Here is a 16,775-nt window from a genome sequence, read left to right on the forward strand (position 1 = left end):
AAAAAAAAAAAAAAAAGATATCTCAGAGACTTGCTATAAGGATAAAAGGAGCTGTAATGTATTATGTTCCCTATGTGAAGAGTAATACAATTAAGGTTGTATTTCACTTATGGGGGACAGGGCACACATCAAACAGAGGGTGGTGATTAGCCCATCCCTTGAAAGATGGGTAGGATTCCAGCAGAATATTGGAGGGCATTCTAGGTAAAGGAAATATCTTAGCAAAAATGTGGTAGTGGGATGACAAAAAAATGCAAATCAGAATGTCCTGGAAAGGTAGTTAAATGTTTTTGGTTGAAGTTCAAGTTATCTCAGTAGTGGTAGAAGAGGCTAACATGGTATTTTGTAGCCAGTTCGTGGAGAGAGCTTTGATTGTCACATCTAAGGAAGTTAGATTTTATATAGGATATAAGGGTAGATAGGAAGGATCCAAGTCTGTAGATGATGAGGCCACAGCTCTTCCAGAAATGAGATAAGTACAGAATGTCTGGTTTGGAAAGGAGAGAACAGCAGTAGCAGAAAGTCAAGTTGTTTGTTTATCATTTGTATCTTCATTATAAAGTAGGATCGAAGAATGTATGTTTCAGAACTCCCAGTCTTAGGTTCAAAGGGCCCTGTCCATGCCAGTCCCTCCCAGCCTCCCTCATTTTTCATTACCACCCTGACTTCAGGCTTAGCTCCTCCAAGGTACTTTGCTCTAAGTTTAACCACATCTAGGATTTTGCTTTTGCTTGGCTTTTGCTGTTGCTCAGGACCACATTTCTAGCCCTCTTTGTGCGTAGTGGGCCCCAGTAGAGATTACAGAATCATGGAGCAAAATTAGCTGGGCATGGTGGCACGCGCCTACAGTCCCAGCTCCTGAGGAGGCTGAAGCTGAAGGATTGTCTGAGCCCAGGAGGTCAAGGCTGCTGTGAGCCATGATTGTGCCACTGTACTCTAGCCTGGGTGACAGAGTGAGACCTTGACTAAAAAAAAAAAAAAAAACGTAAAAAGGTGGAAAAGATATGTCATGCAGATATTAATCGAAAGAAAGCAGGAATGGCTGTATTAATATCAGATAAAGTGGCTTTAGAGCAAAGATAATTACCAGATTTGGGAAAGTGCATTATGTAGTGATAAAATAGTTGTAATTGACCAAGAAGACATAGCAACCATAAATGTATGATACCAAACAACAGAGCTATCATACATTTGAAGCAAAAACTGATATAACCGGAAGAAGTAGAAAAATCCACAATTGTACTAAGATAATTCTACACTCCTTTGCCAACAATTGATAGAACTAAGCAGAAAATTAACACAAGGATACAGAAGACCTCAACAACACCATCAACAAACAAGATCTAATCAACATTTGTTCCACCCAGCAACAGCAGAATCCCCCTTTTTTCCAAGTGTCCATAGAACATACCAAAGTAGATCATTGCCCTGGGTCCTAAAACAACTTCAATACATTTAAAAGAATTGAATAATATAGTGTATTCTTCAGCCAAAATGCTATCAAACTAGAAATCAGTAGCAGAAACATAACAGAAAAATCTCCAAATACTGGGAAACTAACTAAACAACACACTTTTAAATAAATAATCCATGTGTCAAAGAGGAAGTCTTGGGAAAATTTTTAAAACACACTGAACTGAATTAAAATGAAAAAAGAATCTTAGCTAAAACAATGCTAAGAGGAAGATTTATAGCACTGAATGCATATATTATCAAAGAGAAAAGGTCTCAAATTAATAGTTAAGTTTCCCCCAAGAAACTAGAAAAAGAAGAGTAAAATAAACCCAAAGGAGGCAGAAGGAAGGAAATATTAAAGAGCAGAAATCAATGAAATTAAAAAGAGAAAAATCAATGAAACAGATCTGTCTGGTTCTTTCTAAAGACCAGTGGAATTGACAAACCTGTTTCAAGATTGACAATGAAAAAAGAACACAAACTGCCAACATCAGGACAGTGAATAACACCACAGACCTTTATAATTATCCAATTTTCAAAACAGATACCTCCAGATCCAGGTGATATGGAGAATGTATCACTGGAGAATTCTAACAAATGTTAAAGAAGGATTAAAATCAATTATGCACAATCTCTTCCGGAAAACCGAAGAGGAGGGAACACTTCCCAATTCATTTTGTAAAGCTGGTATTGCATTTTGTAAAGCTGGTTTTGGTTTTGATACCAAAAAAAGATGAAGACAATTAAAAAAAACTGCAGACCAGTATCTCTAATGAATATAAATGTAAAAATCCTTGACAAAATATTGGGGAATAAAATTCAGCAATATATAGAAAGAATTATACACCATGACCAAGCAGAGTTTACATTAGTAATGCAAGGCTGGTTTGATATTTTAAAAATCAATCAATATAATCTACCATATTAAGAGATAAAGAAGAAAAATCACCTGAAGATATCAATTGGTGCAAAAAAAAGCATTTGACGACAAGTTCAGAAAAACTAAGTGTGTTTCTTCAACTTGATAAAGAGTATTTATTAAAAAGTTATAGCTAATATTACAATTAATGGTCATGCTTTCTCCCTAACATTAGCAAGAAAGCAAGGATGTCTGCTTTTACCACTCTTATTTGACATAGTGCTGAAAATTCTAGCCAGTGCAATAAGGCAAGACAAGGAGATAAAGGCATATAGGTTGGAAAGGAAGAAATCAAACTGTCTCTATTTGAAGGTGACATGATTATCTATATAAGAAATCCTGGGCTTTGGCCCTTTTTCCTACCTTGGAGAGGTGAATCTCCTCTTTCTTTCTCTCTAATTTACTTTTTAAATAAACTATATTTTCTAATCTAAAAAAAGAAATCCTAAGGAATCTATAAAAAAACTTTTAAAAAAATTTATTTTTTTTTGAGTTGGAGTCTCACTCTGTCGCCCAGACTGGAGTGCAGTGGCCGCTCCCGGCCACCGCAGCCTCGACCTGCTGTGCTCCAGCGATCCTTCCGCCTCAGCCTTCCAAGTAGCCAGAATTACAAGCATGCGCTACCACGCCTGGCTGATTTTTTGATTTATTGTAGAGATGAGGTCTCGCTGCCAGGCGGGTCTCGCTGCCAGGCGGGCCCGCCGGCTCAGGCAATCCACTCACCTCAGCCTCCTAAAGGCGCGGGATTACAGGCTGAGCCACCGAGCCCGGCTAAAAATTTTTTTTTTAGTTAGAGTCTCACTCTGTCTCCCAGGCTAGAGTGCAGTAGCATACTCCTGGCCACCACAGCCTCGACCCACTGGGCTCAGGCAATCCTTCTACCAAGTAGCTGGAACCACAGGCACGCATAACCACGTCCAGCTAATTTTTTAATTTATTGTAGAGACGAGGTCTCTCCAAGTTGCCCAGGCTAGTCTTGAACCCCTGGACTCAGGCAATCCTCTCACCTGCGCCTCCCAAAGTGCTGGGATTACAGATTTGAGCCACCATACCCTTCAACTCCTAGAATTAATAAGTGAATTCAGCAAAGTTGCAGTATAAAAAAATACAGAAATCTATTGTGTTTATATATACTAGCAAAGAGCACATGGGCACCAAAATTAAAAACATAATACTATTGGCCAGGCTGGGTGGCTCAGCCTGTAATCCCAGCACTTTGGGAGGCTGAGGCGAGTGGATTGCCTAAGCCCGCGTATTTGAGACCAGCCCAGGCAACTTGGAATTAATTAACTTAGATAGAAATCTAATAAATATTTCAGGACATTGTATACAGAAAACAGCAATGCAATAAAAGAAATCAAAGAAGATCTAAATAAATAGAGAGATACATTGTGTTCATGATTGGAATACTCAGCATAGTAAAGATGTCATTCTCACATTGATATATGTATTTAACATAATTCCTATCATACTTTTTAAAAAGGCACAGACAGGATTATTTCAAAGTTTATATGGAAGGCAGAAAAACTAGAATACCAAACAATTTTGAAAAAGAATAAAATGGGAAGAATCAGTCTACCCCATTTTAAGACTTATAAGCTGTAGTTATAACTACTCTGTGACCCTGATAAATAGCCCAGAAATAGACCCACTGATATGCCCAACAGATTTTTGACAAAGATACAAAAGCAATTCAACAGAGGAAGGATAGCGTTTGCAACAAACAGTCCTGGAGCAATTGGACATACATAGAATTAAAAATGAAGCTCTAGTCAAGTTTCATCCCTTATACCAAAAAAATCCACTTAGAAGTGCTCAAAGGGGCCGGGCTTGGTGGCTCAGCCTGTAATCCCAGCACTTTGGGAGGCCAAGGCGAGTGGATTGCCTGAGCCAGCGGGTTTGAGACCCACCTGGGCAACTTAGTGAGACCTCGTCTCTACAATAAAGAAAGAATGAGCCGGGCGTGGTAGTGCGTGCCTGTAGTTCTGGCTACTTGGAAGGCTGAGGCAGAAGGATCACTGGAGCCCAGCAGGTTAAGGCTGCGGTGGCCGGGAGCGTGCCACTGAACTCCAGCCTGGGCAACGGAGTGAGACTCCATCTCAAAAAAAAAAAAAAGACATGCTCAAAGGAATCTTAATCCTTTAGTTCACATCCCTGTTTCACTTTGGTAAATTTTTGTTAGGATTATGTTATAGGCAGGTAGGACGTGCACTGAAAACATTCTTGATTGTTGCACCTTTAAGGTTTTCTCACAGTAGTTTTGTTCTTTAAATTTGGAGAATGATTCCCTGCCCCCCAAAAAAACCTGATTACTGCTATTAGGACAAGGGTAGGATAGATTAGGGAGAAGGATATGACAGTAGGGTTGTCCAGCTTTGGCAAGTACTAGACACGGCACCTAAAGCAAAAACCATTGTGTACCTAAGATACATGGATTTGAGTGTATCCTGTATTGACTGAATAGAAGTAATGGTAAAGTCATTTTTGTCTAACAATACTGATGTTGCTATTAGAAGGATGTTGAAGAGACCATATGAACTGGGTCATGACAGAACAGATTTTTAAAGGTGGTTTTTAGATTTTCTACTTTTTTTTAACTGAAAGAGAACAATAATGTTGGATGCAGCTTGGTTGGAAATGTATTATCTCATAATTCTGTAGGTTAGAGGTTCAGCATGGGTCCTCTGATCAAAAAATCAAGGTATTATTCCTTACTGGACGCTCTGGAGAAGAATCTGATTCTAAACTCATTCAGGTTGTTCCCTGAATTCAGTTTCTTCCAGTTGTAGAATGGAGTGGGGTCCTAGTTTCTCTGCAGGCTGTCAGCTGATGGGGGCTGTGGAGGTTGTCTGCCTTTAACTGCTTGTACATGTGCCCCTTGGTCTCAGAGCCAGCCCTGCATGTTGACTCCTTCTCACAGGTGGAATCTCTCCAACTCCCCCTGCTACCACATCTCTCTTCTGCCTATCTCTTCTGCTTTTAAGGTCTTGTGTGATTACACGTAACCCACATAGATAATCCAGGCTAACCTCCCTATGTCAAGGTTTACTGATGAACAGCCTTAATTACATCTCAGAGTCCCTCACAGCAGCACCTAAGTTAGTGTCTGATAGAAGAACCAGGGACATCTTTAGAATTTAGTCTTTGCCTGCAACTCCCTCCAGAGTGCTTCAGTACCACATCTGGGGTGGGGAGGACAGTTTTTTCCGTGAGGCCTGCCAGCTAAAGCCTATGGCATGCCTGTGGTCCAGCCTGAAAGATTACATTAGGATTTTGTCCTGGAGTTGGTCTCCTGAAACAAACATGGTAACTGATAGAGAAGCAAGCAGTCACCTACATCAGCCAAAAAGAGGAATGTTTGTTATTTTTGTAGTGTTCACAGTACCCTGTGTTAATCTGTGCTTACATAAGAATACTAAGTAGAAGTGGTCTTGCTTCTTCTTTGAAAATGTAAAAATTTAAAAAAATTTGTAGCCTCATTTTGTTGTAGTCAGAGTAACTTTGTAGGTGGAGTTAACCAAGGCCTAGCTGTGAGTGCCAGACCAATGCCTGGATGTGAAGAGCTGCTTTTCTCTTTCTCAGCTGCCTGCTAAAACTGAGACCTTCAACACTGTGGCATCTGACTGAGAAGAATAACCCAAATATTCAAGAAACTTGTAACTTGCTTTCTATATGATGATAAACTGTGAATAAAAATTTAATTATTATATTCATTAAGACCAGTTCTAACAAGATATAGTAGTTTTAGCCTAGTTTTGTTTTGTTTGTTTGTTTGTTTATTTGTTTAGAGTTGGGGTCTCACTCCGTCTCCCAGGCTGGAGTGCAGTGGCACAATCATGGCTTACCACAGCCTCAAATACCAGCACTCAAGCAATTCTCCTGCTTCTGTCTCTTGAGTAGCTGGGACTGTAGGCACATGCCATCACCTGGCTGATTTTTTTTTTTTATTTAATTTTTTTGTAGAGATGAGGTCTTGCTATGGTGCCCAGGCTGGGCTCAATCTCCTGCCTTGGCCTCCCAAAGTGCTAGGATTATAGGCATGAGCCACCATGCCCAGCCTTAGTTTTGTTTTAAATGAGAATTTTAATGCTTAAAAGAATACATTTTGGCTACTTAAAATTTAGCAAAATAGAAAAATACATTTTTCTAGCGATACCAAATGAAGTATAGAAGTATATTTGTATTTTATATGATGTGAGTTATAAGAGAGATGGCATGTGGCTGCAAAGGGAGTAGCCAAAATTTTCAGACCTATTTGTCAAGTCCAGAGAACAACAGAAATAAACAGAAAACAGAAAAAATGGCAGCTGGGAGCAGATCACAGAAAAAAATAACAAATTTTTACAAGGAGAGAAAAAAATGAATATGTGTATAACAGGGGAAAAAAACCTATTTGGAAGCACTGATGGGGTTAACAGACTCATGGTCTGGAAGTACTTGTGGTAAAAGGAGGCCTGAACTTAGAATTAGAAGCTTTGGACAATTCATTTAATTGCCCAGAGTCAGTTTTCCATCTATAAAATGGGAATATGAATATTTATAGGTAAATAAAACTTCACAGAGTTATTGTACCCAATGAAGTTAAACTCCTAAGTAAAACAGTATCATTAATGCTAATAATAATCTTAACTGCGTGAATTTATATACTCTACCTTTTTCTCAATCAAGCTTTCTCTTTCCTGATAGGTGAATTGAATGGTTTCACTAAGGTGTTAGCGACAGTAGCCATTTTTTTTTTTTTTTTGGAGTGGGAGTCTCACTCTGTCACCCAGACTGGAGTGCAGTGGCCGTTGCCGGCCACCGCAGCCTCGACCTGCTGGGCTCCGGCGATCCTTCCGCCTCAGCCTTCCAAGTAGCTGGAACTACAGGCACGCGCTACCACGCCCGGCTAATTTTTGATTTTTATTATAGAGATGAGGTCTCACCAAGTTGCCCAAGCAGGTCTCGAACCCACGGGCTCAGGCAATCCACTCACCTCAGCCTCCCAAAGCGTGGGATTATAGGCTGAGCCACCGAGCCCGACTGACAGTAACCATTTACTCTTTTAGTTATTTAAGAGTCTAGGATCTATGTCTTAGTTTGGGTCACCCAAAAGCAGACTAGGGTGTGGTTGTAAGTAGTTTATTTGGGAAATGGTCACAAAGAGCTCTTTGGAGTGTGGGAGTGAGGCTAATAATAGGTATATTTGAGGGGATTACTACTGTGGGTAGCTGAGGTTCATTCCTGCTAGGGAACTCTGAGGGACTTGGTGGAGCATGCCCCAGAATTGTCCCAATAAGGGGCAAGGATGCCAGATTTTTTCTCCACCATTGGTTGAGGGTCATTTCTGGGGTGTAAACTCCCTGGCACTCTGAACCTGCCCCACACAGGGGTCTGTAACCAGAAAACACCACTGGACTGAAAGCCATAGGAATTTGTAGATGGTAGATATGGAAACTGTTTCTAGGCGATTTCCATGGTAGGCTGAGGGCAAAAATTTGTCTCCTTTTTTTTTAAACATTGTGTTACAATGGTGGGGTGTTTTTGTATCTTGTTTGGGAAAGCACAGTTGATGTTGGTAATAAGTGGTAAGAATTAAGGGTATTTAATATATAATATTTCTCTTTAGGATTTTCTATTACAGCAGACCATGTTACGAATTAAGGATCCTAAGAAGTCTTTGGATTTTTATACTAGAGTTCTTGGAATGACGTAAGTACTAAAAGTATTTATTGGCACTTTAATGTTTAAATATATAGCTTTGCTGATATAGGGAATATTTTCAGACCCATTTTAAAAATTAAAGTTTGTTTCAGTAGTAACAAAAGTTCTTTTGGCCGGGAGTTTGTGACTAGGACTGAGTGGACAGGGCTTTTGTCCAGTTTCTTTTCTTCTCTGTCCATGCCAGGCTCGATGGGCAACAAAAGACACAAATACTTGGATTTTCTCCAATCTCCATTCCCCCTGCCAGCTGCCAGCTAAGTCCTGAATATGTGCAGTCCCCTTTTGATATTCTGACCACTTTTAGCCTCTTGCTTACTTCAGAAAAGACACAGATAGAAAGATTTATTACTCAGAAAATAAGTTGGTTTACTTATAGCTGGCCATATGTTCCATTTTTATAGGCTGTTTTCTTTTTTTTCCAACTTTATGAAATGTAATTGACAAATAATTTTATTTTGTTGACTTGCTTTCCTAAATAATGTGAGCTTTTTGTTTGTTTTTGATCATATAGATACATAAAGAATAAGATAATGATTTTTAAATGTTCTACCTAGATAACCTCCATTGACATTGAGAGAAAAATTTAAGTAATACAGTGTATGTATGGAAAATTTGACGAGTTCAGAAAAATACAGAATGAAAGTAATGGTTTTCCCAGTTCTTCTCCCAAAAGATAACTGTTATTAACAACTGCTTGCGATTTTTTTTTCTAGAAGAAGTAGTAGTTAAGCTTATATTTGTGGCATGAAAGAATAAAAAACAAATTTATTGAACAAATTATTTTAAGAAATTATTTATTGAACAAATTTGTTGAACATATTGCTAGCTACTTCACACGTCATTTCATTCAGTTTACAGATCAATCTTATGAGGTGGCTTATATCCCCACTTTACAGATGAAGAAACCAAAGCTTTTTTCCTTTTTTTGAGTCAGAGTTTCACTCTGTTGCCCAGGCTGGAGTGCAGTGGCACAACCACGACTCAGGCAATCCTTCACCTCAGCCTTCCGAGTAGCCAGAACTACAAGCTCATGCCACCATGCCTGGATAATTTTCTTATTTATTGTAGAGATGACATCTCACCAAGTTACCCAGGCTGGTCTTGAACTCCTGGGCTCAGGCAGTCTTCTCACCTCTGCCTCCCAACATGCTGGGATTATAGGCATGTAGCACCATGCCCAGCCAGAAACCGAAGCTTAAAGTGATGGAAGTTACTGTCCCCAAATCCCACAGTTGGCATATGGTAGGACTGGAATCTGAATCCATTGTCTGATTGACTCTAATGTTGACCTTGTTTTTAAAGAACCTCAAAACAGGGCACAATTTGACAGTAAATGGAAGATATGCTCAGTTGAGAAAAGCAAGTGATGACAGGTTCATTTGCTTCGTTTCGTTTGACTTAGCAAGCCTAAGTCTTGTGTAGTCTGCCTTAGTAGGTGCAAAGATAATTTTTTATGATTGGTGTATTTGAGGTGTCTGATACTTTATTATTAATTATTACCATTATAATTAATTATTATTTATTATCATGGTAAGTCAATGCATAGATTTCAGTGGGCCAAGACAGATTACGAAGCAGTGATTAATTAAAAGATTTGGAGCAGAATTCTAGAAACTCTATTTGCTATGCTTCAGCCATTTGTATTTGTGGATTATGAAGAAGGTCATCTTTGAGCATTTAATCCTCAGTAATCTAAAGAGCATTGTGTTATATGCATCCTCATTCTACCTTGCACCTTGCAAAATAACCTCACATTCTTTAGAGTCAACTTATAGGTTATAACTTCAATTATCTTTCTTAAATCCTCAAGATTAGTAATTCATTCACTCTTTCTCTCCTACCAGTCTCTTCTTTTTCACAGATTCTTTCCCTTCATCCTACAAACAAGCTTAAGTCTTCTCTGTTCTACACTGTTCCTTGCCCTTTGCTTTCTTGCCCACCTTTCCACTGTCACCGACCATCTCTATAGGTAAACTATACTTGCTGCTGTTTTACTTGCTCACTTGCCATTCTCTGTCCCTAGTCCAGTGCAGTCCATCTTCCACTGCCCCATCCTACTGAAATTGCTCTCACTGGATCTTTCCATATCTTGTGACCTTTTCTCAGCCTTAATCCTGTTTGACCTTTCTGCAGTGTTTGATACTGTTAACCACCTTATTGTTGACATGCATGTCTTCTGTGATATTAATGTCCTTCTTCCTTCTCCCTTACCACATAGCCTCAATTTTCTTTTCTAGAAGTTTTGGCATAGTAAGAACTCGATAAATGTGTTTATTTAACTGAATGGTTTTATAAACCGTATTGTTTATATATATAAATAACAATAAACAATATTGTTTATATATATTGTTTATATATATAAACAATAAGGTAGTACATTATATTTTTCACTAAAATTAAAGAAAATGCTCTTTTGAAGGTACCTGTTTCCATTTATAAACATGTACCATACTTTCAACTTAATTTTATTATGTTTGAGGAATCGACTAATTACAAAGGTTTTCTTTTTTTGTATTTCAGATATTTATAGATAAATAGGGGTTTTTTTTTTTTTTTTTTTGAGTTGGAGTCTCACTCTGTCGCCCAGACTGGAGTGCAGTGGCCGCTCCCGGCCACCGCAACCTCGACCTGTTGGGCTCCAGTGATCCTTCCGCCTCAGCCTTCCGAGTAGCCGGAATTACAGGCAGGCGCTACCACGCCCAGCTGGTTTTTTGATTTATTGTAGAGATGAGGTCTCGTTGCCCAGGCGGGTCTCGAACCCGCGGGCTCAGGCAATCCACTCACCTCAGCCTCCCAAAGGCGCGGGATTACAGGCTGAGCCACCGAGCCCGGCTGATAAATAGGGTTTTTAAAAGATATTTCTTCCACTGATTTTTCCTTCTGCTTTTCCCATAAAAATAGCCTCATTATATATGGTTCTTATTTTTAGTAAAACTTGAATATTAAGTGATGTTGATTTTAGTATGAATCCGCCTTTCCTGTTGTTAATGATTCGGACTTGTTGTGTTTTGATCTCAGGCTAATCCAAAAATTAGATTTTCCTACTATGAAATTTTCTCTCTATTTCTTGGCTTATGAGGATAAAAATGACATCCCCAAAGATAAAGATGAAAAAGTAGCTTGGATGTTCTCCAGAAAAGCTACACTTGAACTGACACAGTGAGTACGTTTCATTCTTTAGATAGCCTAGATTTTGTAAAGGTGGTTTTAAAAAATCTTTTGTGTTGTGTTTTGTTTACTTTACAGTTAATTCAAACCAGGGTCTACCTAGTCACTTTACATTGTAACAATATGTTTGTTTTTACATGGGTCTTTTGGTCATTGTATTATTCTTGTGGTATAGATAGGACAAGTGAGATCATTTGTCTTTTAGGTAGAGAATCTAGGGCACTGAAATGGTAAGATATTTACCAGACTGTGGCTGGCTAACGTTTAAGTACTACAACTAAAGTCTTCCAACATCCAAACTTTTATTCTTTTATTATTTTACTGCATTTTTGATACAGAAATGTTGTCATGTGTTTCTTTAAAAAATCATCAGACCATTTTTGTAATAATTAACATTCTCATTTTAAGATAGTTTTATAATTTGAACATTTTAAAATGTAGATTTCTTTACATTATTTTTCTGTACTTTTTAACAAAAGAGCATTTGTTTCAGGGTATGTGATTCAGTGAGTCCTTTGATTCAAAACAAAGCTTTGGAATCAGACCTAGACATGAGTCTTAGTTCTAACACTAGTTCTATGACCTTGAACAAATAACCGGCAGTTTCATCTATAAAATGGAGAATTTCATATTTAGCCCATGAAGCTATTGGTTTAATGAAATATAAAGTACTTTGTCCGATAAAGTAATTGCTATTATTTCATTATTGTTCTTATCCACTGCCTGGTTTTATGGTCTTTTCAGTCTAGTTAAAATGATACTTTGCCCATTTGCCCTTTTTACTGTTGAAATTTTAATATTTGCAGTAGAAGGAGTTAAGCCCAGAATGTAAAGTAAGATAGACACATTGTAAGATTTCAAAGACAGATTATTACCACTTTCTTTTCAGATTATCTGTTCTGTAGGACATTGTAGTTATGCTTTCCCTCCTTTTGTAGCAATTGGGGCACTGAAGATGATGAGACCCAGAGTTACCACAGTGGCAATTCAGACCCTCGAGGATTTGGTATGTTTGCCTATTTATAATTATGTTTATAATAAACCATAAATGTTAATGGCATAATTATTAAGTGTAATCATATGATAATTTTTATTTCCCACAAATAATCTTATTTAGAAGTTATTTAACTTCAGAGTCTCAATCTAAACATTAAATTTACTCTCACAGTGATCTTACTTTTAAGTCTCAGTATTATATTTCCAGTAGACTTTTTCATTAAAAAAAAAAAGCTATAGTTAAATACTAATCCCAGTTTCTGCTGGCATACACTTATGCTTTGATGTAAAAAACTCTCAGTTAAAATGACAGGATTAGAGGCTTCAGTTGGCTCTATTTGGTCAAGGACAGCAACAAACCTATCAAGTATAAGTAAATGGTTACTCTTTCTTGGTTATAAATTATTCTTAACAGATTGGACTACATATGAGCCAATATTGGTATATTTTAAATAACTTATAATTCAGAGTAACTAATTAATTCATTATACCCAGCCAGTTAGACTATATTTGTTCTTTAGTAAGTTATAGGTTTTGAACCTACTTGAATTAGTCTGTATCCAAGTGCCTTATATCTTGAAATAAACAAGTTTTGGAAGCCACTTGTGGCACTTAGATACCCTGTTGTAATTATTTCTTCCTTCTCTGCATTTTTTGGGGGTGTCACCTAAGGTCACATTGGAATTGCTGTTCCTGATGTACATGGTGCTTGTAAAAGATTTGAAGAACTGGGAGTCAAATTTGTGAAGAAACCTGATGATGGTGAGTCAGCTTATTATGTTCAGGCCTCTCTTTAACTTATATTTACTAAGCACCCACAGAGGGTGCTGTTGTAGTAAAACCCTTTTGGCTACAAGTAACAGAAGTCTCCTTCAATTAACTTTTTTTAAAAAGGGAAATTATTGGAAGAGTATCTGAGTATCTTAGGGAACTGAAAGACAGCAACTAGGGTAGCTTCACAGCTAGACACAGGACCTTCAGAACCATTGAAAACCTAGGCTGCCTCTTGTACTTCTCGACCCTGCCATATTCTCATTGGCCACCAGATTTCACTATTTCAGGGTATATCTGGCCACCCCAAAATAAATTCCTTAAAGTCTGTTTTATCTGATATTAATATAACTATGCCAAGTATCTTTAGTTCATAATTGCCTGGTTTTTCTTTTTCAATTTTTACAACCTTCATATGTCCCTATGTTTTAGATAGGTTTCTTGAAATAGCATTTATAGAGAAATTTTGTTGGGTTTGCATGTATTATAACTTAGACGTGTTTCTGCTATTATCATTTATTATTTCAATTTTAATTTGAAACATTTCACTGTTTCATTTTAACCTTTTTCTTTTTTTTATTAAAATATTTAATATGCAAAACTCCCCAATAAGAAAAGAACTTGCTCCCCTTCATTCCCATTGTGTTACTATTACCTAAACAAGGACATTATTGATTTATTTTTACTTTTTCTTTGGCCTTGGTTTTTTTTTTTTTTTTTTTTAAGATAACCATAAATATATCAAGGCATTTTGCCATCTTTTCTTTATATATCTCTTGTAGCATCTTTTGGAGTTTTCTGTCCCTTTATTTAAGGATCTCAACCAACACTGTTTCCAAAGATTTGGTAGGCAAAATTTTTGAGACTCTAAATACCTGAAAATTATCCCTTTATATATGAAGGACAGTTTTGTTGAAAATCCTAAGTGTATTTTCCTTTAATCTTGAAAACACTACTTTATTTCTTTTTTTGCAAAAAAATCTGTCTGATTTATCTTCCTTTGTATATTCTTCTGTTTAATTCAGGACGCTTTTAAAATTATTGCTTTGTCCTTTCCTCCTTTCTGGGAGATTTCCTCAGTCTAGAATACCAATTAGCTAATTTTTTCTCAAATGTATCTCATCTATTGTATTCTTAATCATCTGTTAGAATGTTCATCCCTAATTTTTGCTTGGTTCCTTTAATATTTTCTTGTTCTTGTTTCATATTGGTAATATTACATGTTGTTCATTTCTTTTACATGTATAAATAGTTCTTAGTCTATTATTTTAATATTCTGTTTGAATCTATAATCCTTTGTTTGGGGGTTTTTTATGGTTATGTTTCTCAAATACTTAGTATTTTGGGCTCTGAGCTTTTTTTCCCTGCAACTGTCAGCTATTCTAACCCATATGGCAGTGTGAATAGGGAAAAGGCTAGATCCCAGTTTTCAACAACTGAATGAGCTCAAGAAGATAGACTGAATAAGCCCAAATGTGGAGATCCTTAGGCACCTGGAAATGACTTAAACAATTCACACTCCCCAAAGCACCTCTATCAGGTCAGATCTTCCTCCTTTGTCCTTCAGGGAGAAGCAGTATTAGTGGGAGACACTTCTGAGATTGTCATTCCCCAACCCTGGATGTGTGGAGAAGGACTGGGAGGATCACTTGGCCCCTACCTTTTTTTCTGGGTTTCTCACAAGCACAAGACTCCTGCACTACCCTTATTTATGCCTAAGGACATCTGAACAAGTGTGAGGGCAGGTGCTGATAACTAAGGCACTGGAAGCAAAATAGGCCTTCTGTATGTTCTCCTACAGCTATGATGCACTGCCCTCTGGTCCAGGCCAAAACTACCACCTCCCACAAAGACCAGGCTAAAATGTCACACTACCTCATCCCCACCCACCCATTCTTCTTCTCACCAACCCTGTCACCACTGGAGTTTCTTTTTTTTTTTTCCATCTGTGTCCCTCTAAGGTTGATCACGGGGAAAGGAGCCAGAAATAAGAGTCAAACCAATTCAACATCTTGGTCCCAAAATACATTTCTTAAATGGAGAACATATTTTTCCATTTAAGCAAACAACTCTGACTCACTAGCTTGATCCCAGTTATGAATTCCTGGGAGAAAGAATCTGACTGGGAAAGCTTGGGTTGCCTAGCATGATGTTTAAAAGAGGTTGTGTGACCCATGCATCTGAGTCTGTTGGTTGTGTGGGCAAGCCATGCTCCCAGCTTCTTTGAACACCTCCCTATTTTCTTTTTCTTCTTTAAAATAAGACAATTTCTATAACTACTGAACTCGTGGTGTGAAATGGTATCATGAAGGTGAGGTAAATACCTGATGCTTAAAGGATCAGTCCCACAGTTTATTTCAGGATGGTTGGTATGCAGCAATGTGTGAAAGATAACAGTTTAGTCATTATTATCATGCATATGACCAATTGAGGCCAGAGTTGTGGGTGGTAAATGAATTTACCAAGACAGCTGTGAATAAGAAAAGCAGATTTATTAAAGGCCAAGGAAACAGTGGGCACGGCAGCAGCAAAGGGAAACTCATCTGCAAAGAGGCAAAAGCTGGAGGAAAGTTTTATAATGCTAGGCAGGGGAGTTTAGCGTGGTGCCAGGCTGTGCTGGACTATTTCTTTAAGATAGTGTTAATTAACAATGTTAATTAGCAATGACTAACTGCTTTTCCATTTACAGTGGTCAGTTAAAGGTTACTATAGATTTTTTTGTGGAGACAGGGTCTCACTCTATCATCCAGGCTGGAGTGCATGGCTTGATCCCAGCTCACTACAACTTCGACCTCCTGGGCTCAAGTAATCCTCTCACCTCAGTCTCCCAAATAGCTGGGAATACAGGCACATGCCACTGTATACAGTCAATATTTTTAAAAGTTTTTTGTAGAGACAGGGTCTTTTTTTTTTTTTTGAGTTGGAGTCTTACTCTGTCGCCCAGACTGGAGTGCAGTGGCCGCTCCCGGCCACCGCAGCCTCGACCTGCTGGGCTCCGACGATCCTTCCGCCTCAGCCTTCCAAGTAGCTGGAACTACAGGCGTGCGCTACCGATGCCCGGCTAATTTTTTGATTTATTGTAGAGATGAGGTCTCGCCAAATTGCCCAGGCGGGTCTCGAACCCACGGGCTCAGGCAATCCACTCACCTCAACCTCCCAAAGGCGCGGGATTACAGGCTGAGCCACCGAGCCCAGCTCGAGACAGAGTCTTGCTGTGTTACCCAGGCAGGGCTCAAACTCCTGGGCTCAAATGATTCTCCTTCCTCGGCCTCCCAAAGTACTGAGTAACAAGTATGAGCCTCTGTACCCAGCCAATCATTTTTATCTTTTTTGAGTTGTAATCTCACTCTGTTGCCCAGATTGGTGTGCAGTGGCACACTCATGACCACCCAGCAGTCATTCCACCTCAGCCTTCCAAGTAGCTGGAACTAATTTTTATTTAATTTATTGTAGAGATGAGGTCTCGCCAAGTTGCCCCGGGCTGGCCTCGAACCCGTGGGCTCAGGCAGTCCATTCACCTTGGCCTCCCAAAGTGCTGGAATTACAGGCTGAGCCCCTGAGCCCAGCCCAGCCAATAAGTTTTAAAAATTATTACTATAACTGGGCTCAGTGGCTCAGCCTGTAATCCTGTGCCTTGGGAGGCCGAGGTGAGTGAATTGCCTGAGCCCTCGGGTTCGAGACCTGTCTGGGCAACTTGGCGAGACCTCATCTCTACAATAAATCAAAAAATTAGCCAGGCGTGGTAGCGCGCGCCTGTAGTTCC

At 38.6% G+C, this 16,775-nt stretch overlaps 1 protein-coding gene across 4 annotated transcripts in view; it reads left to right on the forward strand.

Moving 5' to 3' along the window:
- Window positions 1-16,775, forward strand: part of GLO1 (glyoxalase I) — a 21,663-nt gene that overhangs the window by 2,838 nt on the left and 2,050 nt on the right. The window contains exons 2-6 of one of the 4 annotated variants that reach the window (XM_021707220.1): window positions 7,744-7,797; window positions 7,983-8,065; window positions 11,096-11,236; window positions 12,184-12,251; window positions 12,914-13,003. In XM_021707220.1, the coding sequence (XP_021562895.1) occupies window positions 7,795-7,797; window positions 7,983-8,065; window positions 11,096-11,236; window positions 12,184-12,251; window positions 12,914-13,003 (385 nt within the window). In that variant the 5' untranslated portion in view covers window positions 7,744-7,794. The remainder of the gene's footprint in view (window positions 1-7,743; window positions 7,798-7,982; window positions 8,066-11,095; window positions 11,237-12,183; window positions 12,252-12,913; window positions 13,004-16,775) is intronic. The other 3 variants (XM_008074439.1, XM_021707218.1, XM_021707219.1) reach the window with 3 other exon arrangements.

Source organism: Carlito syrichta, unplaced genomic scaffold (genome assembly GCF_000164805.1).
Source record: "Carlito syrichta isolate Samal-C Ts95f unplaced genomic scaffold, Tarsius_syrichta-2.0.1 Scaffold316442, whole genome shotgun sequence".
NCBI classification, from domain to species: domain Eukaryota; kingdom Metazoa; phylum Chordata; class Mammalia; order Primates; family Tarsiidae; genus Carlito; species Carlito syrichta.